At 41.8% G+C, this 26,172-nt stretch overlaps 1 protein-coding gene across 2 annotated transcripts in view; it reads right to left on the bottom strand.

The window, feature by feature from the left end:
- Positions 1-235: 235 nt before the first annotated feature.
- Positions 236-26,172, bottom strand: part of AP1S3 (adaptor related protein complex 1 subunit sigma 3) — an 82,323-nt gene continuing 56,386 nt past the window's right edge. For both annotated transcript variants that reach the window (XM_003818685.6, XM_063595574.1), the window contains exons 2-5: positions 22,502-22,680; positions 20,710-20,818; positions 9,938-10,075; positions 236-3,458 (exon numbers count right to left, since the gene is read on the bottom strand). In XM_003818685.6, the coding sequence (XP_003818733.1) occupies positions 3,423-3,458; positions 9,938-10,075; positions 20,710-20,818; positions 22,502-22,680 (462 nt within the window). In that variant the 3' untranslated portion in view covers positions 236-3,422. The remainder of the gene's footprint in view (positions 3,459-9,937; positions 10,076-20,709; positions 20,819-22,501; positions 22,681-26,172) is intronic.

The following is a 26,172-nucleotide window of genomic DNA, read 5'->3' on the forward strand; positions in this document are numbered from 1 at the left end:
GACTTTAAAAAAGTGTATTCATGAAAACACACCAAGTTCCTCGTTAAAACATGTTAAAACATTTTATTTTGGAAGTTTTATAGAAATTTAACATTTACTGTCTTTCCCTTGGTAGTTTTATAGTAATTATATAACATAAAGAAAACACAATGACTATTTTAGCCTAGGCCCATGTAAGATGTCCCTAAAATCCCTTAAATTTGCCCCACTGTGCCATATAGATATGTTTACTTACTTTCTTTCTTTTTTTTTTTTTTTTTTGAGACAGGGTCTCACTCTGTCACCCGGGCTGGAGTACAGTGGCGTGATCTCAGCTCACTGCAACCTCTGCCTCCCGGGTTCAAGCGATTCTCCTGCCTCAGCCTCCTGAGTAGCTGGCACTACAAGCATGCGCCACCACACTTGGCTAATTTTTGAATTTTTAGTAGAGACAGGGTTTCACCATGTTGGCCAGGCTGGTCTCGAACTCCTGACCTCAGGTGATCTGCCGCCTTGACCTCCCAAAGTGCTAGGATTACAGGCGTGGGCCACCTCGCCCAGACGAGATATATTTACTTTCTATGTGTGACACTGATTGAAGTCTGAGAAGCCCTGTCCATAGCTAAAGTGTCTAATATGGAATTATCCAGAACATGTGTAGTATATTTGAATGAGGTTCAAGAGATACCTTTATCCAAATATGGTGACAAATTTCAAAAGAACCGGAAAAACTATGATGGATTTACATGAGGTCCATCTTTACAAAATTGTATTGAAAAATAAAGAATTTGGCCGGGTACAGCAGCTCACGCCTGTAATCCCAGCACTTTGGAAGGCCAAGGCGGGCAGATCACCTGAGGTCGGCGTTCAAGACCAGCCTGACCAACATGGAGAAATCCCAACTCTACCAAAAATACAAAATTAGCCAGGCGTGATGGCGCATGCCTATAATACCAGCTACTCGGGAGGCTGAGGCAGGAGAATCGTTTGAACCCAGGAGACGGAGGCTGCAGTGACCTGAGATCACACCATTGCACTCTGGCCTGGGTGACAAGAAGCGAGGAAAGAAAAGAAAGAAAAGAAAAGAAAATAGAAAAAGAAAGAAAGGAGGGAGGGAGGGAAGGAAGGAAGGGAGGGAAGGAGAGAGAGAGAGGAAGGAAGGAAGGAAAAGAAAGAAAGAGAGAAAGAAAGAAAGAAAGAAAGAAAGAAAAGAAAGAAAAAAAGAAAAAATTCTAACACATTAAAAAGTTAAACCACAAAACTGAAGGTTAGCTAAAGTAAACACAGTGATCAATCATACATGATAAACTTCAAGCTGATGCCATAATTGTAATTACATGGTAACCTGAAGAAATATTGGACAGTAAAAGCCTAATGATTATTTTATATGCTAATCTGAGTTATTTCCTTTAAACAATGGTTATATTGAGGAATTGGTGAATTTTTCCCTTTGTTCTCCTGCTTGCTTTGCTGTTTTCCCTAAATATGTCTGCTGAGATGAACTAAAGAGAACATTTTTCCATCGAGTTCTCTAAAAATCTACCAGATGGGATCTCCTAAAGAATCCAACAGGAAACACACTCTTCTAGGAAATCACTGGAGGTCCCAAACCACTGTAATATGAATGATACCAGACCTCAAAGCTAACATTGAAAATGCACAGGTAAAACATCAAATAGCAGGCAGCAAGACAGAATACTACAAGCTTTTACTTTTTCTTTTTTTTTTTTTTTTCTTGAGACGCAGTCTTGCTCTGTCACCCGCCTGGAGTGCACTGGTAGGATCTTGGCTCACTGCAACCTCTGCCTCCTGGGTTCAAGCCATTCCCCTGCCTCAGCCCCCTGAGTAGCTGGGATTACAGGCACCTGCCACCACGCCCGGCTAATTTTTTTGTTTGTTTGAAACGAAGTCTCGCTCTGTCGCCCAGGCTGGAGTGCAGTGGCACAATCTCAGCTCACTGCAACTTCTGCCTCCCAGGTTCAAGCGATTCTCCTGCCTCAGCCTCCCAAGTAGCTGGGACTGCAGGCACGCACCACCACTCCCGGCTAATTTTTGTATTTTTAATAGAGGTGGGGTTTCACCTTGTTGGCGAGGATGGTCTTGATCTCTTGACCTTGTGATCCGCCCACCTCTGCCTCCCAAAGTGCTGGGATTATAGGCATGAGCCACTGTACCCGGCCTAATTTTTGTATTTTTAGTAGAGATGGGGTTTCATCATATTGGCCAGGCTGCTCTCGAACTCCTGACCTCAAGTGATCCACCTGCCTCGGCCTCCCAGAGTGCTGGGATTACAGGTGTAAGCCACCACTCCCAGCCTACAAGCTATTTCCCTGTAATATGTCTGATCACTGTTAGGACCTGGTTATACAGAATTTTCATTCCAGGAAGCACAAATGTGATATACTTACAGTAATAATGGTCAGCAGCAAATCTTTTCTTTGGGGAGGAAAGGGTAAGAAAAGAAAAAAGGAGGAAAGGAATCTACCATATAGGCTGTGATAATCTTAAATGCTCTAAGTAAGCCATGTAATAAGTCTTCAAATGCATTAGAGATACATTAAAACATATTTGAAATGAAATTTCCAGCATCTAAGAGTGCTTGGAACGTGAATTTTAAAAAATAGTAGCAATAATTATTATTGCTATTAATTCTTATCATACTATTTTAGAATAATAAAGGAAGTCATAGATGCTGTATCTCTAGGTCTCTATAAACCTTAATAAATATATAGTTCATAGAAAACCTTATTGGAATGTCCCTTATATTCAATTAAAAGATAAATTAAAACCTCAGTCAAGATAGCAGCTTCTAAGGCATCAAAAACACTTATTAAGTTCTATACTCTTTGGTTATTTTCATAATCCCAATTCTAAAAAAAAAAATGAATTCAGCACATTAAAATCAGACATTTTGTATGTGAATTGCAGTTACAGTACGATTAAGTGTATGAAAAATGTCTAGCATTACATATAAACTCTGCACTATTAACATAATTTTGAATTATTATACAATTTAGAAAACTAAACATTTAGAAAAAGTATTAATGACATCATATATACTTTACATTCAAAATCATGGATTATTACAATATTGTGTCAAATGCAAAAAAAATTGCAGCAAATGTATCTAAACCAGCTTAAAAACATAACATGGAGTTAATACATTACAAATATTGTCTGTTGGGTTAGGTGGTAGTTACTTTAAACATTTAGAGCTACAAGTACCTATACAGTATAACACAGACACATAATTTTTTTTTAATAATACAGACACATAGTAATTATAAATATGTTAAACAACTTTAACTTTGTTAGTTAACAAAGAATCCCTTTAAATTATTTTTGGCATGGTGCCTGAGGCTCCATCAAAAAACCGGATGGGAGGCATTGCTTATTTACAGCTTCATAACATGTAGTGCTGGAGTCTTCAAGTAGATTTCCAGTTAAAATGTAGGCTTGTTCATGTATTCTTCCATTGTCTGAAAGCGAACAATAAATTAGAACAATTTTCCCTTTAAGTCACAGCCTTCCGCAGACTGTGAAATCTTCTGCATTCTTTTATTTATTTGCCATTGTTGAAAACAAGTTGTCAAAAGGATACATGGATATAAAATCTTTGCATTCTAATCAAAGTTTGAGTATAATTTGTATACACATCCATATGGGGCTGGAATTAAGTAACTTTCAACTGAGAAAAAGTTAAGCTTGATCATAAAGTGAATGTCTGATAAGAGAAATGCTTGGCCAGTGTGGTGCTCACGCCTGTAATACCAGCACTTTGGGAGGCTGAGGTGGGCAGATCACCTGAGGCCAGCCTGGCCAACATGACAAAACCCCATCTCTATGAAAAGTACAAAAATTAGCCGAGTGTGGTGGCATGCACCTGTATTCCCAGCTACTTGGGAAGCTGAGGCAGGAGAATTGCTTGAACCGGGAGGCGGAGGTTGAAGTGAGCCAAGATTGCACCACTGCACTCCAGCCTGGGTGACAGAGTGAGACTCCGTCTCAAAAACAAAAAAAAAAAAAAAAAGAGAGAGAGAGAAATGCTAAAGCAAAGTTGCCAAGATACCACTGTTGACTTAAGATAAACACATTTGCTAAAATGATCAGGAGGACCACATCCAGGTACGTGTATTAGAGAATTCTGAATTACGTCTGTATAACATATGTATCGTTACCTATATTGTGCAGAGCATCTTTATTATACATATTGTCAAGACAAAAAAGATAAACAGACCAAAATTCTTAAGAATTTCTTTACTTCTCTACCAAGTTCACAGGAAAAAAATGTATAGTTTCTGCCATATGTTTTCAAAGGCTTCCTCCCAAAGTATACAAATTATGTTTCTTTTTAACTTTTAAGTTCAGAGATACATGTGCAGGTTTGTTATAGAGGTAAACGTGTATCATGGGGATTTGTTATACAGATGATTTCATCATCCAGGTATTAAGCCTAGGACCCATGAGTCATTTTTCCTGATCCTCTCCCTCCTCCCACCCTCCACCCTCTGAAAGGCTCCAGTGCGTGTTGTTCCCTTCTATGTGTCCATGTGTTCTCATCATTTAGCTCCCACTTTTAAGTGAGAACATGCGGCATTTGGTTTTCTGTCCCTGCACTAGTTTGCTCAGAATGATGGCCTCCAGCTCCATCCATGTCCCTGCAAAGGACATGATCTCATTCTTTTCATACTGTCCATCAGTTACTAAGTTTGCTAACATGCCCCAAAGCCATAATATTTTTTTTCAGCATTTAAAAAAAAAATGTTTGAACAGACTCACAATTACAGGTAGAGTTCAAAGTTAACAGTGATGTTGCAGGTTCTATACCATGCAAGACAGACGGGCTTTCTCTTGCATACTCTCCTACTTTAAACATATATATTTTGTCACACCAGGGCCCCAAGTTGAATCAATAAGAAAGCTCGAGAGGACAAAAAGTCACCTGCCTCTTTCGTTTGAGTCACGATCTGCTCATTTAGCAATCCAAGTTCAACTTGTTCTTAAGCTTAAACTCCAGGGTATATGATTCATATGAACCTGCCAGGAAATACGCTGACTGACATGGGCTGAAGAGACCAAGGCTACTGGCCGAGCAAGATTGCTCAGGAGATACTAGGGCTAGAAATCTGCCCTTACCTTCAAAAGAGGTTTTCTAACTGGTTTTCATCAACTCTATCTAGAATTCCAGAGTTCTTCTGCCAGAAAACATTTGTATTCAGTCATCCACATTTACTCAACAAAGCTCTCACCTCCTAAGTGGGCATTGGCCAAGACAGCCCCGTACCCATCTACCCCTCTACAGATGCTGCCCGTGGGGTCTTTTAACTTAGCAGAGGGATCATACAGGCCATTGGGCCATGCTGGTTTTATGGAATCTAGAGTTTACACCATTTAAATGGGAATACAAAGTTACAAATACAAAATCAGGTATAAAGTGCACTTAGAATGAGAAAAGAAATGACCACAGATTATGAACTTTGAAGATGACAAACATCACAAAATAAAAAATGGTTGCATGTTATTTTCACTAATTAATTGCTTGACACTCCTCTATCATATATTATATTGTATGGCTATGTACTTTTTGCAGTTAAAGTATCTTATTTTTGCAAAGTGGACAAAAACCCATGACCAGATGAGGGCATTGCTAGGTCCTGCCTGTAGCCTCGGGAGGGGCCTGGAGTTGACACTTTCCTGTCTTTGTGGTTCAGTGGCCTCTAGTCATTGGCACTGCTCACATCACCAGATGACTCAGTCTGCTAAACACCACACTGGCTGCCCTGTCTGAGCCGAGCCAGGCTGGTTACTCAAGCTATGTAAACCAATAAGGTAAAAGTTGGCATTTTCTTGAGCTTGCCACTTTAAAGGTTTGGGGCAGACTTTTAGAGCTGGCAGAACCTTAGTTGCTCTTACCTTCTCAAGACAGGAGCTGGAGTCTGTATCTTGGGTCCTCTTCTGGATACATCTAGCTCTGCTGTGTTTCTTATGCATATAGCACAGTGTATGTTATGACTTCCTACTGCATTGTGGTTTGGCTTAGCTGTTAACATGGTTTACGCTTTTAAGGGTGACAGTGTTGGGGTGCACCTAGCAGTTTCGCCTGCATCCACACGAGGGCACATAGAATCCTATTGCTCATGAGATACAATCTGACCCTCCCCTTCTTTTTTTTGAGACAGGGTCTCACTCTGTCACCCAGGCTGAAGTGCAGTGGTGCGATTACCGCTCACTGCAGCCTTGACCTCTCGGGCTCAAGTGATCCTTTCACCTTAGCCTTCCAAGTAGCTGGAATTACAGGTGTACACCACCACGCCTGGCTAATTTTATTACTTTTTGTAGAGACAAGGTTCTCACTATGTTGCCTGGGCTGGTCTCAAAACTCCTGGGCTCAAGCGGTCCTTCCGCATCAGCCTTCGGAGTAGCTGGGATTACAGGTGCACACCACCACACCTGGCTAATTTTATCATTTTTCTGTAGAGACAAGGTTCTCACTATGTTGCCTAGGCTGATCTCAAACTCTTGACTTAAGCAGTCTTCCTGCCTGGGACTCCCAAAGTGCTGGGAATACAGGCATGAGCCATCGCATCTGGCCTTGAGCCTCCCTTCTTGGCAGGCTGTTAGTCGGGGTAAAATATCTACTGTTTGTCGCTCCTACCTATTGCAAGTCCTGTGGTTAATGACCACTATCGCCTTTGAGAGTTTCATTTTCTTTTCTTTTTTTTTTTTTTTTTGAGACAGAGTCTCACTCTGTCGCCCAGGCTGGAGTGCAGTGGCATGATCTCGGCTCACTGCAACCTCCGCCCCCTGGGTTCAAGCGATTCTCCTGCCTCAGCCTCCTGAGTAGCTGGGATTACAGGAGCCCACCACCGCACCTGGCTAATGTTTGTATTTTTAGTAGAGACGGAATTTCACCATCTTGGCCAGGCTGGTCTTGAACTCCTGACCTCGTGACCCACCTGCCTCGGCCCAAAGTGCTGGGATTATAGGCATGAGCCACTGTGCCCAGCAATTTTTTTTTTTTTTTTTTTTTTTTTTTTGAGATGGAGTCTTGCTCTGTCACCCAGGCTGGAGTGCAGTGGTGGAATCTCGGCTCACTGCAACCTCTGCCTTCTGGGTTCAAGCAATTCTCCTGCCTCAGCCTCCCAAGTAGCTGGGGTTACAGATGTGCACCACCACGCCTGGCTAATTTTTGTATTTTTAGTAGGGATGGGATTTTGCCATGTTGGCTAGGCTGGCCTCGAACTCGTGACCTCAAGTGATCCGCCCACCTCGGCCTCCCAAAGTGTTGGGCTTACAGACGTGAGCCACCACACCCAGACAGAGGGTTTAATTTTCCTTCTAATAACTTTGTGCCATTGTCCACATTGTTGTTACCCCCAAATAAGTATTCCCAACCAAGTAAACAGTTCCTTTCTTTTCCTCTTATCAACATCTAGCCACCACACGCTCAGAATAAGCTTTGAGCATTTGGAGATTTGAGGCTATGTCTTCTTACTAAATCCGCAGGCAGGTGTAGCTTTTTAAAAGTTATTATTCTAAGAAACTGTTATTAAGTAGGAGCTAGAGAAAAGTCTTAGGGGCTACTGAAGATTGACAGCTGTTCTCACAGCTAAAGCAATGTCACAAAGGCCTCCCTTAACCTTCAGTAACTACAAATATATGATTGGGTCCAAAGGACAGGAAAAAAAAAAGCAGTAATTATTTTCCTTTATGCAAGTATACTACTGGCTCCTATCCAGTTTAAACCTCATAAGCAGGCAAGATATGCAAAGTCAATTCTTCAACAAGCTCCCCAGAATATTCACTGACTTCACTGAATACCAGAGCCCAAGAGAACGCTAATAACACTCTCTGTATTTGGCAAGTGTTGTTAGCGCAACAGAAGAGACTGAGAGGGTGGCCACGACATTGCCTGCTCACCATAGGGACACCAGGGCTAAATGCAAGGTCCCCTGAGACCTGCCCATCAAGCCCCTCCACTCATTCACCAATTAGCATTTAATTGTGACAGAGCTCACTCTTGAAACACTTACTTCCTAGATTTAAATGGAACCAGGAACACCAGATTTATGACAACCTTTTTAAAACATTTCCTAATTTGAGAGGATTTCAAATTAACCCAGGTGTGTCTTGGCCCCCAATTCAGCTTTAATTACTGAAGTGCCAAAGACTCCGTTAAAAACTCTGTTTCTCCTGTAAGGAGACTCCACAGTCAGGACCCTGAGGTCCTGAAGTTAAAAAAAACCTCCACCCCCTCCACCTGCCCCCAACTCCGGGAGTATTTTATGAAACACTGTTTTGTGAAATTTCCAAACCACTGATTTCTCAAATACCTTGTAAAGTTTTCCTCCCTGCGGCATTTGGAGACAGCCAAATCAACATCAGAGAGTTTAGATGCACTTTTTGAGGTCAGACACCTCTGGTAATGAATGCATTGGCCTTCTAATAGGCACACGCAGCTGCTTACGGCACCCACTCAAATAGATGTTTTCCTCCACATCCATTCACCAGAGGACTGATGCTCTGGCTGGGCGGGAGCAAGTAATCAGCCTAAAGATGCACCAAAACAGTTGCTGGGAATTCACACCTAATGGTGTTTTGTTAATTTAATCACCCTCTTCCAAATAGCAGGAAAAAAAATAGCTTTAATGCCAGTTTTACTTATTTATTTATTTTGAGATGGAGTCTCGCTCTGTCACCCAGGTGGTGCTGTGGTGCTATCTCAGCTCACTGCAACCTCCGCCTCCCGGGTTCCAGTGGTTCTACTGCCTCAGCCTCCCAAGTAGCTGGGATTACAGGCACACATCCCCATGCCCGGCTAATTTTTGTGTTGTTAGTAGAGATGGGGTTTCACCACATTGGCCAGGCTGGTCTTGAACTCCTAGCCTCAAGTGATCTGCCTGCCTCGGCCTCCCAAGTGCTGGGATTACAGGAGTGAGCCACCGCATCTGGCCAAATGCCGATTTTAAATAGGTGCTTTACAATGCTCTGGATCCTCTTGACCTAGTTATTTGAAAATAGGAAGATGGGAAGACCCACTGAGGCTGTGGGAAGAAGAATCTAGGGGTGGCAGGTCTGGGATGGAACCCAGCCCCTCAGAGCATCTCATTTGGGAGGGCAGAGGTCAGTGGGGTGAAGTGCTCTTTCTCACAGTGTCCTGGGAGGAATGGAGGGGCTGATGTAGGTAAGTTCCCTGAGGAGGTATGATGCAAATCTGTGCGGCTTCTAAAAGAACATTCCCACTTTATTTTATATAGAAATCCCAGAGTCCAGGGCAGTACCAAATGGATGCTTCTGGGCCCATTTATACCTTGGCAAGCAAACCACAGTGTTCCCAATTTCTTTATGCAAACAGGAGCACACATACAGCCTTCCCAAAAGGTGTAAGAAATTTTAATTAAAATGATAAATGCCATGCTCAATAATAAAGCTTTAATATCCCTGGCAAACAAAATAACAATGTACTGCTATTCTCCTTTCCCAGGGCAGCATAGGTATTTTAATGAAAGTCTTTTTATACATCTCATAAAATTATTCTTGAAAAGAATAGCACTAAGTATTTGATACCTTTTTGGCAGTGAAGGACTCTTGCACTCCAAAGCTCATCCAAATGTGAAGAGCAAAGACTCTAAAGCCCAATTGCCAGGGTTCAAATCTCTATGCCACACTTCCTAGTGGAATAGAGGAATTCCACACTTCCTGTGTGAAATTGAGCAGGTCATTTAACCTCTTGGTGTCTCAGTTTACTCATCTGTAAAGTGGGAGTAACAATACCACCTACTTTTTCGAGTTGTTGTGAGGATTAAATAAGCTAATACATATAAATAGTTTAGAAACTGTACCCAGCACAGAGTAAGTACTCAGTAAGTCTTGGTTAATATTATAATTATTAACACCATCATCATCATCATCATCATCATCATCATCTTTCTCCCATGGTTTGGGAAACCGTACTGACCTCCTGTAACATATCAGAGTCTTCAATGGCTTTGACAGCAATTTTCTTGGATGTTTCCTGAATTTCCCCACCTATTATAAACTCGTCCAGGATGAAATAAGCCTTTTCAAAATTAAAGATAATATCCAGCTCGCAGACCTGGTGGGACAAAAACAAACGTTTTGATAAACTTGCAGTTGTATCAGGGGAAACATCTGCCCAAATCTCGAGCTTTTTCAGTTTGCACTCATGTGGCGTACCAAAAATAAAAATATCAGATGGCATTTTAAGGACAGAAAAAAAGAACAGGGAATGCCAGGCCTTTAATAAATGGAATGCCACATTCTATTAAAGCAAAGCACATCCTTAGATAATAATGTTTAGTGTTACAACAGGAAATTTGAGGCTCAGTAAGGGAATGAGGCCACTCGGCTCCTCTTCCTATCTGCACCAAGAAAACTGAGCCCCAGCTGCATTCCAGGAAGGAGGGCAGAGCTTTGTTTCTCCTGCTCTCTGCTCTGTAAATCTTGGCTTCTAGATTTAGAACTCTCTCAGAAACTAATTCTTCAGAGGAAAATTAGCTCAACTGTGCTAATTTTTCTCAAAATTATGTCACAGCCAGTGGTTCTCAAACTCATTCCAAAGGCTCATTAAAACACACTGGTGCTACAGCCCACCCCCAGAGTTTATGACTCAGGAGGTCTAGATGAGAACTGAGAATCTGCACTTTTAACAGGTTCCCAGGTGATGCTGAGGCCGCTGGACTGGGGGATTTCACATCCAGAACCCCTGGCACGGATCAAAGCAGAGTCTGATAGATTTTGGTGTTTATTTAAGTGTAGCAAGTATGGCAAGATCACTCCCATCATCCAAATAAAGCTCATTTCCCGTACTCACACACCATCCTTGCTGTCTTACTCCCTACTTACTCCTCTACTCACTGACACCTTCTCTTTCCATTCCATACCCCACCCACCCAACTGAAGCTGTTCTCTGGAAACTCTGCTCATTGAGTCTCCAGACTGCATAAATGTCTTCTTTTGAGAAGCGACTGTTCATATCCTTTGCCCACTTTTTGATGGGGTTGGTTTTTTTTTCTTGTACATTTGTTTAAGTTCTTTGTAGATTCTGGATATTAGCCCTTTGTCAGATGGATAGATTGCAAAAGCTTTCTCCCATTCTGTTGGTTGCCTGTTCACTCTGATGACAGTTTCTTTTGCTGCGCAGAAGCTCTTTAGTTTAATTGGATCCCATTTGTCTATTTTAGCTTTTGTCACTAGTCATTAGAAAAATGCAAGTCAAAAACCACAATGAGATACCATCTCATGCCAGTTAGAATGGTGATAATTAAAAAGTCAGGAAACAACAGATGCTGGAGAGGATGTGGAGAAATAGGAATGCTTTTACACTGTTGGTGGGAGTGTAAATTAGTTCAACCATGGTGGAAGACAGTGTGGTGATTCCTCAAGGATCTAGAACCAGAAATACCATTTGACCCGGCAATCCCATTACTGGGTATATACCAAAGGATTATAAATCATTCTACTATAAAGACACATGCACATGTATGTTTGTTGCAGCACTGTTCACAGTAGCAAAGACTTGGAACCAACCCAAATGCCCATCAATGATAGACTGGATAAATAAAATGTGGTATATATACACCATGGAATACTATGCAGCCATAAAAAAAGATGAGTTCATGTCCTTTGCAGGGACACGGATGAAGCTGGAAACCATCATTCTCAGCAAACTACTACAAGAATAGAAAACCAAACACGGCATGTTCTCACTCATAAGTAGGAGTTGAACAATGAGAACACATGGACACAGGGAGGGGAACATCACACACCGGAGTGTGTTGGGGGGTGGGGGGCAAAATACCTAATGTAGATGGCAGGTTGATGGGTGCAGCAAACCACCATGGCACATAAATACCTATGTAAAAAACCTGCACATTCTGTGCATGTATCCCAGAACTTAAAGTGTAATTTTAAAAAAAGGGAGGAGAAAAAAAAAAGAAAGAAAGTCTCCAGACCTCCCCAACGTTTACCTCTCAGCCACATGTGGTACTCTTCACCAATCTCTCTTCCTTGAAAATCTCTTCTCCCTTGCTCCCCTGATTTTGGCAATATCACTTAATGCCTGTTTTTCTTGTCTATCTCTGATAATTCCTTCTCAGACTCCTTGGATAATTTATCTCCCTCCTACCCTGCATTTGTTTAAGAAGTATTTAAGGTGTGCCTAGCACATATCAGTCAACAGAACAGACAAACATCTCTGCTGCATGTTGCTTATATTCTAGCCATCCATCTTCTGCTTGAATATTCATGTTCCTCAAGGGAGCCTCTTCTCTTTGCAAAATGCATATTCTCCTGGACAATCTTGCTGACTCTCTACAGCTGTGTCTAGCATGCAGGTAGCTCAACAAACCTAGATGACTAGCCCTGATCTCCCTCTGGGCCACTAGTCCAATATTTTCACCCACTAACTAGACATCTTTACCTACCTATTCCTCAATCCATGTCACTATGTCCCAAGCTGATATCAAGATTATTCTTTTTCCTTTAGTCCCTATTTTGCTTAGTAGTTGCAATCTCTTTCTAATTTCTCCATCTAATTCATTCTAGAGTTCAACCAACATACTTCCCCTTCCCCACTCATTCCTCTCCCTCCCTTGATCTCATCCCTCTGGATTTGGTCATCAGTTTCTACTGATTCTATTGTCTAAATAAGTCCCTACCCTTCCTGTCTTCTCTGCTTTCACAGCTGCTGCTCAGGCCTACAGCACTTCTCCATCAGGCCACTGCAATGACCTTCCAGGTGGCGGTTGTGCCTGCTCAGGGCCATTGACCACTAATGCTTTGCTAAAATGCTGATCTTGTGCCTCTCCAGTGTCAGGTCTTCAGGACAAAGGCATATAGGAATCTTTACCAGCCTGGGCCCTGCTGTCTGATTTCCCGTGCCAGTTCTCATCCATGCATCTGACACACATGCCACAAACTCACAATGTCACGGTGCTTTTTTGTGCCTTTGCTTTCTGCACATTCCAACAATTCTTGGATTGTGTCCCCAAATGTCCTTTTCTTTATTCTCCTGCTGGCAAAACCAAGCTCATTTTTTCAAGGCCAAATTCAAAAGTCAGGCATGTGGCGATTCCCCACATCCCCTTTTCCCCATTCAGATTTCACATCACTTCCTGTGGGTTCTCACTTACATCTTCTGTGCACTAGTTTCTGCTTATTGATTACTAATCACTCCCCCGTACTGTGAGTTCAGGGCAGAAACTTTGTCTTCATTATCTTTATATCCCTGGTTTCTGGCACATTGTAAGACACAAAAAAATGCTTGTAAGATAAATGAATGAGCAAGTTTAAGTAGAGGCCTTGTCTGGGCATGGTGGCTCACACCTGTAATCCCAGCACTTTGGGAGGCTGAGGCAGGCAGATCACTTGAGGTCAAGAGTTCAAGACCAGCCTGGCCAACATGGTGAAACCTTGTCTTTACTAAAAATACAAAAATTAGCCAGGCATGGTGGTGCACGACTGTAATCCCAGCTACTCAGGAAGCTGAGGCAGAAGAATCACTTGAACCCAGGAGGCAGAGGTTGCAGTGAGCCAAAATCATGCCACTGCACTCCAGCCTGGGTGACAGAGCAAGACTCCTTCTCAAAAAATAAAAATAAATAAATATAGGCCTTGTTTCTAATATGCTAGAGATTAATGGCATCCCAGATACAATTCTACGGTTGTACTGAATGCTATAACTTTGCATGAAATAGATGTCAATATTTTAGCAAATTCCTCCATATACTTACAAGTTAGGTCAATAAACTAGCAAACTTCACAAGGAACATGGTTTAAGTCAACAGATCCAAACGAATCCAACTTCCATACAGAATTACCATGGCATACTGGGGGTATATCACAGTTTATTTAAGCAGTTCCTTTATGGATATGGGCAGACTTTGGGCTGTTTCCAGTTTTTATTCTAAATGATGCTGCCGTAATTTTTGTTGTGTATTGTATACTAATTTGAGTATAGTGTAGGAATAAATTCCTTGGGGAATTTTGGGTCAAAGGATTTGTATATTTAAAATTGATAAATACTAAAATGTGGTCCTCCAAAGTAGTCTATAAAACTTAAAAGTTTCACTAACAGTAGGAGTGATTACCTATTTATGCCATCTCCAGCAATGGATAGTCTCTAAATTTTCGGATGAATATTAATTAAACTTGCATTTCCCTGCTTATTAGTGAAACTGTACATCTTATTAGATATGCACTGGCCCTTTCCATTTCTTGCCTTGTCTACAAATTGCTTCTTAAAGACTTTGTTTTTTTCTATTGTAATATTTGTCTTAGAAATTTGAATGATTCTTTCGGTGTCACAGATACTGTCTCCTTTCCCTGCTGTTGTATATGTTGCAAGCGTTTTCTATGTAGAAGCTGAAAAGAATAAGGTAGATTTACATGCACAAATATGGCAAGAGCTCTAAGATAGACTTGTAAGGAGGAAAAAAAAGAAAGTTGCAGAATAATATGCAGAACGCAATCCCATTTTTTTTTTTTTTTTTTTTTTTTTTGAGACGGAGTCCCCCTGTCGCCCAGGCTGGAGTGCAGTGGCGCGATCTCGGCTCACTGAAGGCTCCGCCCCCCGGGGTTCACGCCATTCTCCTGCCTCAGCCTCCCGAGTAGCTGGGACTACAGGCGCCCGCTACCTCGCCCGGCTAATTTTTTGTATTTTTAGTAGAGACGGGGTTTCACTGTGTTAGCCAGGATGGTCTCGATCTCCTGACCTCGTGATCCACCCGCCTCGGCCTCCCAAAGTGCTGGGATTACAGGCGTGAGCCACCGCGCCCGGCCACAATCCCATTTTTAAAAACCGTATATGTTTAGAGGGACATGTAAAAATATGCATCATTTTTGCAGTTTTAAACAATAGAAAGAAACAAAAAGAAATCACAATAGATTAGACATCCATGTACATGAAAGAAGGTATGAGAAGAAAGCAGTTACCAGAGGTCAGAAAAGGCAGAAGTCAGGAGTTATAGTAGCAAGCTGAGGAACCTCGGAGTTCAAGGCAGGCGTAGACCAGGAATCCAAGACAGACAGGAGCCTCATTAGGAGAAACCAGCAATTAAACTCCTGCAAAGTGAACCTGACAGATACTAATGAAAATTCTCCAGGAACTTCTTATATCCCACTTTGACGCGTCCCCAGGTCTGGGTCCTCCAGCAGCCATGGGGCAATTAATTTACTGTACTAGTTTCAAGGGATAAGGGTAAGGTAAGGTGGTATTCAGAGTTAGAGAGACAATACACACACACACACACACACACACACACACACACATACACACACACACACACACACACCTTGATATACAGTTACTATCTGTAGCTCTGAAGAGAAATGTATATGCAAGTTCCATAGGCATTACAGAGAATGTTACAACTGAGCAACTGTTTCACATACAGCAACTCAAAAGTGCAACCCTATAGTTATTCTTTGAGTCTACTGCCATCTGAGAATGAGAGAAAATATCCAGGAAGACCCTTAGACCAGTTCATTTTTTTTTTTTTTTTTTTTGGAAACAGTCTTTTTTTTTTTTTTTTTTTTTTTTTTTTTGAGACGGAGTCTCGCTCTGTCGCCCAGGCTGGAGTGCAGTGGCGCGATCTCGGCTCACTGCAAGCTCCGCCTCCCGGGTTCACGCCATTCTCCTGCCTCAGCCTCCCGAGTAGCTGGGACTACAGGCGCCCGCTACCACGCCCGGCTAATTTTTTGTATTTTTAGTAGAGACGGGGTTTCACCGTGTTAGCCAGGATGGTCTTGAACTCCTGACCTTAAGTGATCCCCCCCCACCTTGGCCTCCCAAAGTGCTGGGATTACAGGCATGAGCCACCATTCCCAGTCCCAAGTCAGGTTTCTGAAGCTACTGCCTAATTACTTATGCCTGTAATCCCAGCACTTTGGGGGGGCTGAGGCGGGCTGATCATTTGAGGTCAAGAGTTCGAGACCAGACTGGGCAACATGGTGAGACCCTGTCTCTACTAAACATACAAAAAATTAGCCAGGCATGGTGGCACATGCCTGTAATCCCAGCTACTTGGGAGGCTGAGGCAGGAGAATCGCTTGAACCCAGGAAGCAGAGGTTGCAGTGAGCCAAGACTGCACCACTGCACCCCAACCTGGGCAACGGAGTAAGACTCTGTCTCAGGAAAAAGAAACAAAATAAAATAAAATAAAATAATAAATTCCACCTTGAGGTCGTCCCAATACAACAAAAATATGTACTTGATGCTCAAGTGATTCCACTCCTTCTAATTACGCAAATACCCCGGCTTCTTGCTCCCTCACCATGTTAATAAACACGAGCCTCTTTATTTATTTTCTCGTGTATCTAGATTCTGAATAAAGCTTTCAAATGGTAGAAACTATCATTTAACTTTATCTTCAATGTCCTAGCCTTGTGCTCTTCTGTAATTTGGCTTAAGGTTCTTTTCTTACAGCAGAATTCATGGTGCAGTGAGATTATTTCTGGCATTTCACCAACTGAATCCTTTTGGACAGAATCTAAGAAGCACATGTACTTATTAAATGATGCTCTAAAGTAAATACAAAAAGTTTCAAGTTACATGCAGCAAATGCTTCAAATAATAGTAAACTATATAAGTACCATAAAGCTATATATAAAATAAGAATAGGCCGGGCACAGTGGCTCACGCCTGTAATCCCAACACTTTAGGAGGCCGAGGTGGGTGGATCACCTGAGGCCAGGAGTTTGAGACCAGCCTGGCCAACATGGCAAAAACCCATCTCTACCAAAAATACAAAAATTAGCCAGGCATGGTGGCACGTGCCTGTAATCCCAGCTACTAGGGAGGCTGAGGTAGGAGAATCGCTTGAACCCGGGAGGCGGAAGGTGCAGTAAGCCGAGACCGCGCCACTGCATTCCAGCCTGGGCAACAAGAGCGAGACTCCGTCTCAAAAAAATAAATAAATAAAATAAAACAAGAATAATTATAATGCAATGTACAACTATATAGCAATTAATAGTTTATTAAGTATTGCTATCACGCCATCTCTTTGCCCCTCCCAGCAGCCCTATAAGGTTAGCAAAGTAAACACTTCTCTTAACCTTTTTGAGGGTCATTTTTCTCATCTGCAAAACGGAGACACATGACAGGCCCCAAATCCTTGAATTGGTGAGAGAGTGAGCCTACACCAGCATCCGGGGAACTCATAGTGCTCTTCCCCTGACAGCAAAAAACAAACAAACAAAAAACTCCCTACATCAAATTCAAAAGCTCTCTGGGAGATCAACATCCTCACACACTGAGGCACCAGTAAAAATTCACACTGTAGTCTGTAATGCAGAAATATGGCAGGTATCTAAATCCTCAGACTCTTATCTGGCATGAGACTTTGAGGCATTTCCTCTGAGCCTCTATAAATTGGGGTTAATGCTACTTACTGAAGATCGGAAGATTAACTAGTTAATCCTCGTAAATCTCCTTGGAATTGAAAAGTGCTAAAAAAAATATATATAACTTAAATTAGTAGCCAGAGATTTTGATCCGTCTGTCTTCAGCAGATAATATTTTCCAGTGTTATAAGAGAAGCTCAGTACCAAGTTTTCCCCTAGATAACATTATATAAGGGCAGAATTCAAGGAAAGCTTTAGTATTAATATGGGAGGAAAAGAAAATCAAAGAGAAATATTTTATTGCTGAGATTATGTCAATGAGAATCAGTACTGGAAGTCTTTGCTCATCACTGTTAATTAACAAGAACTGAACTTCTACTGGGCATATAGCCTTGAATTGCTCTTAGCTGCTCTTAGCTTAATGAAAGATTCATTGAATTTTTTAATAAATTAAATTTTGGTACATGACAAAGACAGAGCTTCCAAAGGTATACCAAAATAGAATGGGAAATTAATGTTAGAGAAATGGGAATTCATTCTGACTCTCTTTGTACTTTAACTGGGTTTAGCATTGGTGAAGGTCACTCAAGTTCTCTTGAGAAGCATAATGCCCTGAGATATCTGGCTGAAATTTGGTCAGATAGATTGAGATCAAAATTCAGCCCCAATTCACATTATCACAGTTGGTTTAATCTAGGAAAACGCAACAGGTCAAGCCGGAGTTCAGAAATGAGAAAGAGAAGGCAGGTTACGGGAATGCCCAGACCTCAGGGAAACTTCTTCAGGCTCTTGCAAAAGGCCAAGTCTGTAGTTTATTTCAAAGGAAAGTACAAAAATGTGAGAATTCATTTGAATAGTAGAAAGTATTAAATTAAATAATATGTTTGAAAACATGTTATTATACATTTGCAAATTTCTCCTTAAAAAAATGAAAATAAACTTAGTATACCAAGAGGAGAAAGAAAAGATGGTCTAGTTGTCTTATTGCTGTTATATACTGACCAACAACCTGAAATCCCTGAAGCAACATTTTAGGTCTTAACAACATCATTTACAAGGGGGAAAAAAGGGAGGGAGGAAAAATTCTTTCAGAAATCTTTCCAGTGTTCATCCTTATGAAAAGTGTTGCAACAAATCTGATAAAACGTGTTCAATATTGCAAATACTGCTCATTCCATTAAAGAGAATAACAAACAAACAAAAAAAAACTCTTCTGGAAGCAAATTATCCTAACACTTAACAAAAACTTCAGTGAGTAAGGGAATAGGGAAGAGGGTATTATGAGAAGAAAACATTTTCCAAATCCAATGATTTATTTCTTGAAACTTGGAAATGGATTAAATGTTTTTGGAACACTTGCTATCAAGTCTGGCCCACAGCTGGTTACAAGTTAAGCGGTGGGGGGATAAAATGAGTCACAAAGCATTGGTCTCAAGAGAATTGCAATTTGGTGGTCAAGCAAATCGGGTGCCAGTTAGGGACACTCCAAGGTCATTTCTTGTTGCTGGAGAACTGTCAGGTGTATAAAAAGGGAAATGTAGGCTGGAGGCAGTGGCTCATGCCTGTAATCCCAGCACCTTGGGAGGCCAAGGCAGGCGGATCGCCCGAGGTCAGGAGTTCAAGACTAGCCTGGCCAACATGGTGAAACCCCATCTCTAATAAAAATATAAAAATGAGCCGGGCATGGTGGCGGGGGCCCGTAATCCTAGCTACTCAGGAGGCTGAGGCAGGAAGATCGCTTGAACTCGGGAGGCAGAGGTTGCAGTGAGCAGAGATCATGCCATTGCACTCCAGCCTGGGCAACAAGAACAAAACTCCGTCTCAATAAATAAATTAAATAAATAAATAAATAAGGGTAGTGCATCAAGGATGGAGGAGTGGTCAGGGATCCATGCTTTGAAAGGTTAAACAACAAGCTGGGGGGGTTGATTTTATTTATTGCACATGATGGAAAGTGGCTGTGAAGGAATGCCACACCTATATCTAGTTTTTTTAAGGAAGATGGTAACTAATAGGGCAAGAGGGCGAACAGAGAAAAGCTCAGAGGCATAAAAAGCCAGGTAAGATGTTTAAGAGAAAAGCAAAATTGAAATCCCAAGTGAACCTATATTAGTGAGAGTGGAAAGAAGGAAATGAATGTCAGCCCAATTTGAATAGACAGAGGCAGATTCTGGTAAAGCATAGAAAAAGACAAAACAAGCTGCGTCCTTTTGCACTGAAGGATCCTGGTACATAACAAATTCCAATCACAAGACAGAACGGATTTTCAGTAGATGAGTTTGGTTCTGCGCCATGAGAAGCCCAGTGAAGACTGTCACCAACAAGGGGAAGAAGAGTCACTTAGTAAGGGATTTCCAGGACAGAGCGTCAGTACACACAGAGTTAGGAAGAGATGAGGGCATTTAGGGCTGGGCAGAGGAAGGGAGCTGAGTGGAAGAAACCAAGGAGGCGCCTTCAGAAATAACAGGACAAGAGTCAGCAGAAATCAATGTCATGGCAAAATCAAGAAGGGCGAATTTAAAGAAAGCGTCATGGTGAGCAAGGGTCCAGTGCTGCAGCAAGAAGCAGGTGAAAGCAGGTGAAGACTCAAGAGGAATCGCTGGTGTCAACCCGCAGGAGGGTTCAATGGTAACTTGCTGATTTCCCTGCAAAGTAAAGATGGACCCATGCTGTAAGCACTGCCGAGTGAATGAGTTCTGAGGACTGGAGCACCTAGCATAGTACATCACTTGGCAGAAAATGCAAAAAGATTATTGCATAGCAATGTGAAGGAAAAGGATTTGGGTTTTTTGTTTGTTGCTATTTTTCTTATGCATAAATAATTAAGAATACTTATAGCTTAGAAAAAAAGCCAGAGAAAGGATAAAAGGTCAAAACAGAAAAGAGACGACAAAGCCAATGAAGAATAAAGAACAGAATTTCAGGAAATCCTTCACAGTTAAATTCTGGTTCACTGAAATAAGGTCTCTGGTGTATTTGTGGTATGAAGATAAAGATACATCCACCTCTTGAAAGCTTTGGGTGGCCGGGCACGGTAGCTCATGCCTATAATCCTAGCTCTTTGGGAAGCTGAGGTGGGAGAATTGCTTGAGGCCAAGAGTTCAAGACCCACCTGGGCAACATAGCGGGACTCCATATCTATTTAAAAAGAAAAAAGGAAAGCTTTGGGTCTTTCATTTACTAAGAATTATAGGTAGGGAGAAAAATCTTGTATTCTAATCTTAGGGGGACTAAGGTGATCTTCGGTTCAAGTTCAATTCATATTTTAGATGTGACAGAGAGAAGGGATGTGACCAGAGACAGAACTGAAGTAAGAGCTGAGATGGGGACTGTAGCTAATCCTAACCGACAAGGACAACACTTACATTTCCAAAATATTTGTCCAGCAGCTCCACGTAACGATGCACAATCTCTAGCGTCAAGAGCTCATTGTCCTGATTTTCTATTGCACAGCAAAAATATAAACTAGCATACCTTGAAATGAAAAATAACAAAAGCAAAATATGACAATACATTAAGCAACCTGGAGACAGTTTTTCCCACGAATATGCAAAGTCACCTCCTCCCCCGCCGAGCCTCTCCTCATCCAAGAATGAAATCATTATTCATCACCCCCAATAGCCTCCTGAAATATAAATCAGAATATATGAAAATTCTGCGGGGGTTGGATTACTTCCATTAATTACGCATGGAAGACTCTCAACAAAATTTTACCTTGAAGAGCTATTATCAGGAGGACAGTATCCTTTCACTCTTGGTAATCAGGGTGTCTTCACACCCCTCTCCAGCTTGTCAATTGCTTTTTTGTAAAATAGAAAGCCCTGACCAGTGCTGTCAGGAGCCCACGCTCCCCAACCTCCCACTTCACAATGGGCTTCAGTCATTCTGTGTGAGCCTCCCTCCTCAATTTGTCAAACTCCAACCTTGGGCCCAGCAGAAGGAGCTTTGCAGGCACTTGCTGGTAATTTACTCCATTGAATAACAATCTGTGAAGGTTGCCTCTGTTTTTCCCAATGAGCTTTATAAACACCCTTTGCAAGAGCATATCTAAGGAGCATAACTCCTTCCGGGAGTTGCAGTAGGGTGTTGGATGCAGGGTCAGGTCAGCTGTGTTCTGTTCCTGGCTTAGGCATCAATTACCTGGGTCTCCAAGGACAAAATTATGTTACCTCTCAGGCTTAGTTATCTCATCTATAAATTGAGGGTCCTTTCTAGTATGGTCTTGCCATGGCAAGCAGATATGGTAAAAACAATATACAGACTTTAAAGCCAAAAAGATCTAGATTTGAATCCTGGCTCTACCAATTAACACTCAATTACTGTGACTGGGAACTGACTACTTAAACTCTTCGTGTCCTCAATGTACTCATTACAAATTCAAGTAACAGGCATAATAAGAGCTGCCCCACTGAACACATCTCCATCTCTCTGTCATACTAACCTCGGTTTTTCCAAAGCACTTGTTACTAAGTGAAAATATTGTATTTGGTTACTTAATAAATATGTATACTACATGACAGCAGGAATGTCATCTGTCTTGTTCAATGATGTATCACAGCCATTAGAACAATGCCAGGAATGGCCGGACATGATGGCTCACGCCTGTAATCCCAGCAATTTGGGAGGCCAAGGCAGGTGGATCACCTGAGCACAGGAGTTTGAGACCAGCCTGGCCAACATGGTGAAACCCCGTCTCTCTTAAAATACAAAAATTAGTCAGGCATAGTGGCAGATGCCTGCAATCCTAGCTACTCAGGAGGCTGAGGCAAGAGAATCGCTTGAACCCAGGAGGTGGAAGTTGCAGTGAGCCAAGATCACGCCACTGCACTCCAGCCTGGGTGACAGAGCAAGATTCCGCCTCCAACAAATTAAAAAACAACAATGCCAGGAATGTAACAGGTGTTCATACCACTTTTCTTGAATGCATGCGTGCACTATCAAGGTGTAGTTTATTTACCTAGAATCCATCCTGGCACCTAGAATTTCTTTCAATAAAATGAGAGTTCTTTTCTAGTTAGTCTATTGGTACAAATATCTAGGCCCCAGCCTTCAAAGATTTCAGTAAATGATGGAATTGGTATAGCAATCTAAAATGTTCAGGATTAGAACAAACCAAAGTAAGACTGAGAAACTGAGCTCTCAAAAAGTTACTCACACCTTTTATAAACAAGTTTTAGCTCCTTCCAGTCAACAAAACTGCTTGTCCTGTGACCACGGGAGAGAATAATCTGAACAATTTCCCGGGTGATCTTCTTCCTCTCTTTGTCAGGGAGAGTGATGTACCATTTCTGTAGCCGTAATTTCCCTTGTCGACTGAAGAGCAATATGAAATGTATCTAGAACAAACAAAGGACACAAAAAACAGAACCTGATCAACCAAGTCATTCTGCCGTTCTGCAAAGACACTGAAATTCAATGATGGATTTACACAGAAAGATAATTCTGAACGGATGAAAAAATTCTTACCAGCATGAAAACTATCTCATCTGACAAATTATATTTAACCCATCAGAGAAAAAAGAAATGTGTATATCACAAACATAGCTTACTTTTATTATAGGAGAAAAATAAGTTTTTTATTTTATTTATTTATTTATTTATTTTGAGAAGGAGTGTCTCTCTGCTGCCCAGGCTGGAGTGCAGTGGCGTGGTCTCAGCTCACTGCGACCTCCAACTCCTGGGTTCAAGCGATTCTCCTGCAACAGCCTCCCAAGTAGCTGGAATTACAGGTGCCCACCTCCATGCCCGGCTAATTCTTGTATTTTTAGTAGAGACGGGGTTTCACCATGTTGGCCAGGCTGGTCTCGAACTCCTGACCTCAGGTGATCGCCCCACCTCAGCCTCCCAAAGTGATGGGATTACAGGCATGAGCCACCACACCTGGCTTTATTTTAATTCTTTTTAAGTGTTATAAACACACATAGGGAAAAATAATCAAGAAAGTAGTAGTACTTCTGTTTTTAAAACATTAATTTCTTCCTTTACAAGACAAAAAAAAGTGTTAAGAACAACAGAAGAATTTACTTTAAAAATTATATTCCGGCACCATATTTAACTATAGAAACATAATGATAATATAGAAATAAAGGGGAGAAGGAAAGGAAGTGAGGCTGAAGCAAGGGGAACGAGAAAGTGAGAAGCTGTCTTAAATGTAAGCTTTTTTTTTTTTTTTTTTGAGACAGAGTCTTGCTTTCTGACCCAGGCTGGAGTTCAGTGGCATGATCTCGGCTCACTGCAACCTCCCCCTCCCAGGTTCAAACGATTTTCATGCTTCAGCCTCCCAAATAGCTGAGATTACACATGCACGCCACCATGCTCAGCTAATTTTGTTGTGTTTTTAGTAAAGACAGGGTTTCACCATGTTGGACAGGCTGGTCTCAAACTCCTAGTCTCAGACGATCCGCCCACCTCAGCCTCCCAAAATGCTGGGATTGCTGGCATAAGCCACAACATCCAGCCTTAAATGTAAGCTCTTTTCTCCATTTTGCACGCTACTTGGCTGAGAGCTTTAGAATCAACCATCTCAAGTTACAATTGTCTTTGGCATCACCATAGACTCTTAACAATTTAGACAGTATATTGGCTACACTAGGAAGCAACCTGATTTTATTTTCAAATAAGTTCGAAATGTGTATTTGAAATAATGGTAATGAATTTTAAAAGGTTTAAATAAGCAGAAGACATTAGAACATCTGGAAATTTACTTGAAAACCTTGGAAGGTACAGTATTTGGTGGCTCACACCTGTAATCCCAGCACTTCGGGAGGCCAAGGCGGGACAATCACTTGAGCCCAAGGGTTTGAGACAAGCCTCGACAACATAGTGAGACCCCATCTCTAAATTTTTAAAGGCTCTGTTAGAATGTTTTTTAAAAAAGAAAATTTTAAAAACCTTGAAGTTATGGTATATTTAATTTTTGGGAATTGTCAGATGGCCTAATCTTTATTTTATGAGAATTAAGTTTTCTCAATCCATGGTATCAGAAGATCAGGTTTAGAATCATAATTTATTTTGTTCAGTTTTGTTTTGTCTTTAAAAAATAAAGTGCATTGTTTCAGTTGTGTCATGAAGGAAATTATATATACCAGGAACAAAAAATTATTAGATTTTAAGAAAACGTTTTACAGATAAAAGATTCAACTTTCGGCCAGGTGTGGTGGCTCACGCCTGTAATCCCAGCACTTTGGGAGGCCGAGGTGGGTGAATCACCTGAGGTCAGGAGTTCGAGACCAGCCTGACCAACATGGAGAAACCCCGTCTCTAATAAAAATACAAAATTAGCCAGGTGTGGTGGTGCATGCTTGTAGTCCCAGCTACTCAGGAGGCTGAGGCAGAAGAATCACTTGAATCCAGGAGGCAGAGGTTGCAGTGAGCCAAGATCACACCATTGCACTCCAGCCTGGGCAACAAGAGCGAAACTCCGTCTCAAAAAAAAACAAAAAGATTCAACTCTATTGAAAAGGCTGAGGCCTAAAATGCCACGACATAAATCATTACAACCCACTAGGTGGCGATATCTGAGGGTCCAATGAAACCATGCTTTTTACTCAGATCTTCCACTAACCACCTCCCCCGGCTGCCCCACCACCACCCCCTGGCCCCAGCCTACAGAATTTGAGGTCTTCTTTTGGAGTGCAGTGGCTCACTGCGGCTTCAACCTCCCAGACTTAGGCGATCCTCCCACCTCAGCCTCCCTGGTAGCTGGAACCACAGGTGTGCACCACCATGCCTGGCTGGCTAATATATATATATATAGAGAGAGAGAGAGAGAGAGAGAGAGAGTGTGTGTGTGTGTGTGTGTGTGTGTGTGTGTGTGTGTTTCGTAGAGACGAGGTCTCCCTATGCTGCCCAGACTGGTCTCAAACTCCAGCCTACAGAACATGAGGTCTTCTTTTGGAGGGCAGTGGCATGATCATAGCTCACTGCAGCCTCAGCCTCCCAGGCTCAAGTGATTCCCCCCACCTTGGCCTCCCAAAGTTCTGGGATTACAGGTGTGTGCCACCATGCCCAGCTAATACTTTTTAAATTTTGTTGTAGAAACGAGGTCTCCCTACGTTGCCCAGACTGGTCTCGAACTCCTAGGCTCAAGCGATCCCCCCACCTCCGTCTCCCAGAGTGTTGTGATTACAGGCATGAACCACCATGCCCAGCTTGAGGTTCTTAATAGTTCATCTTTTTTTTTTTCTGGTAACTACAAATTACTTTTTTCATAATTTCAATTTCTGTGTTAGATTCAGGGAGTATATGTGTGCTTTTCTTACATGGGTATATTGCATGATGCTGAGGTTTCAGGTACAACTGAGCCTGTCAATCAGGCACTGAATACAGTACTTAAGTTAGTTTCTCAGCCCTTGCCCCACTCCCTTTCTTCCCCGTCTAGTAGTCCCCAGTGTGTATTGCTGCCATCTTTATGTTTGTAAGTATCCAGTGTTTAGCTCCCGCTTGTGAGAACATGCAATGTTTGGTTTTCTGTTCCTGTGTTAATTCCCTTAGGATAACGGCCTCCAGCTGCATCCATGTTGCTGCAGAGGACATGATTTTGTTCTTTTTTATGCTGTGTAGTATTCCATGGTATATATGTATATTACCATGTTTTCTTTATCCATTCCACCATTGATGGGCATGGAGGTTGATTCCATGTCTTTCTATTCACTTTCTATTGTGAATAGTGAATAGGTAATCTTCTTAGAAAAGAAACATCCGTTATAATAATGATATGAGGCCCAAGACATCACAGGTGATGAGAAACCAATTTAAAAACCCTCCTCATCAGCAGCTTTAAAAAAAATCACCTTCAGTCTGGAATTTTAACACAGCATTTTTTTTTT

Source organism: Pan paniscus, chromosome 13, assembly GCF_029289425.2.
Source record: "Pan paniscus chromosome 13, NHGRI_mPanPan1-v2.0_pri, whole genome shotgun sequence".
Classification (NCBI taxonomy): domain Eukaryota; kingdom Metazoa; phylum Chordata; class Mammalia; order Primates; family Hominidae; genus Pan; species Pan paniscus.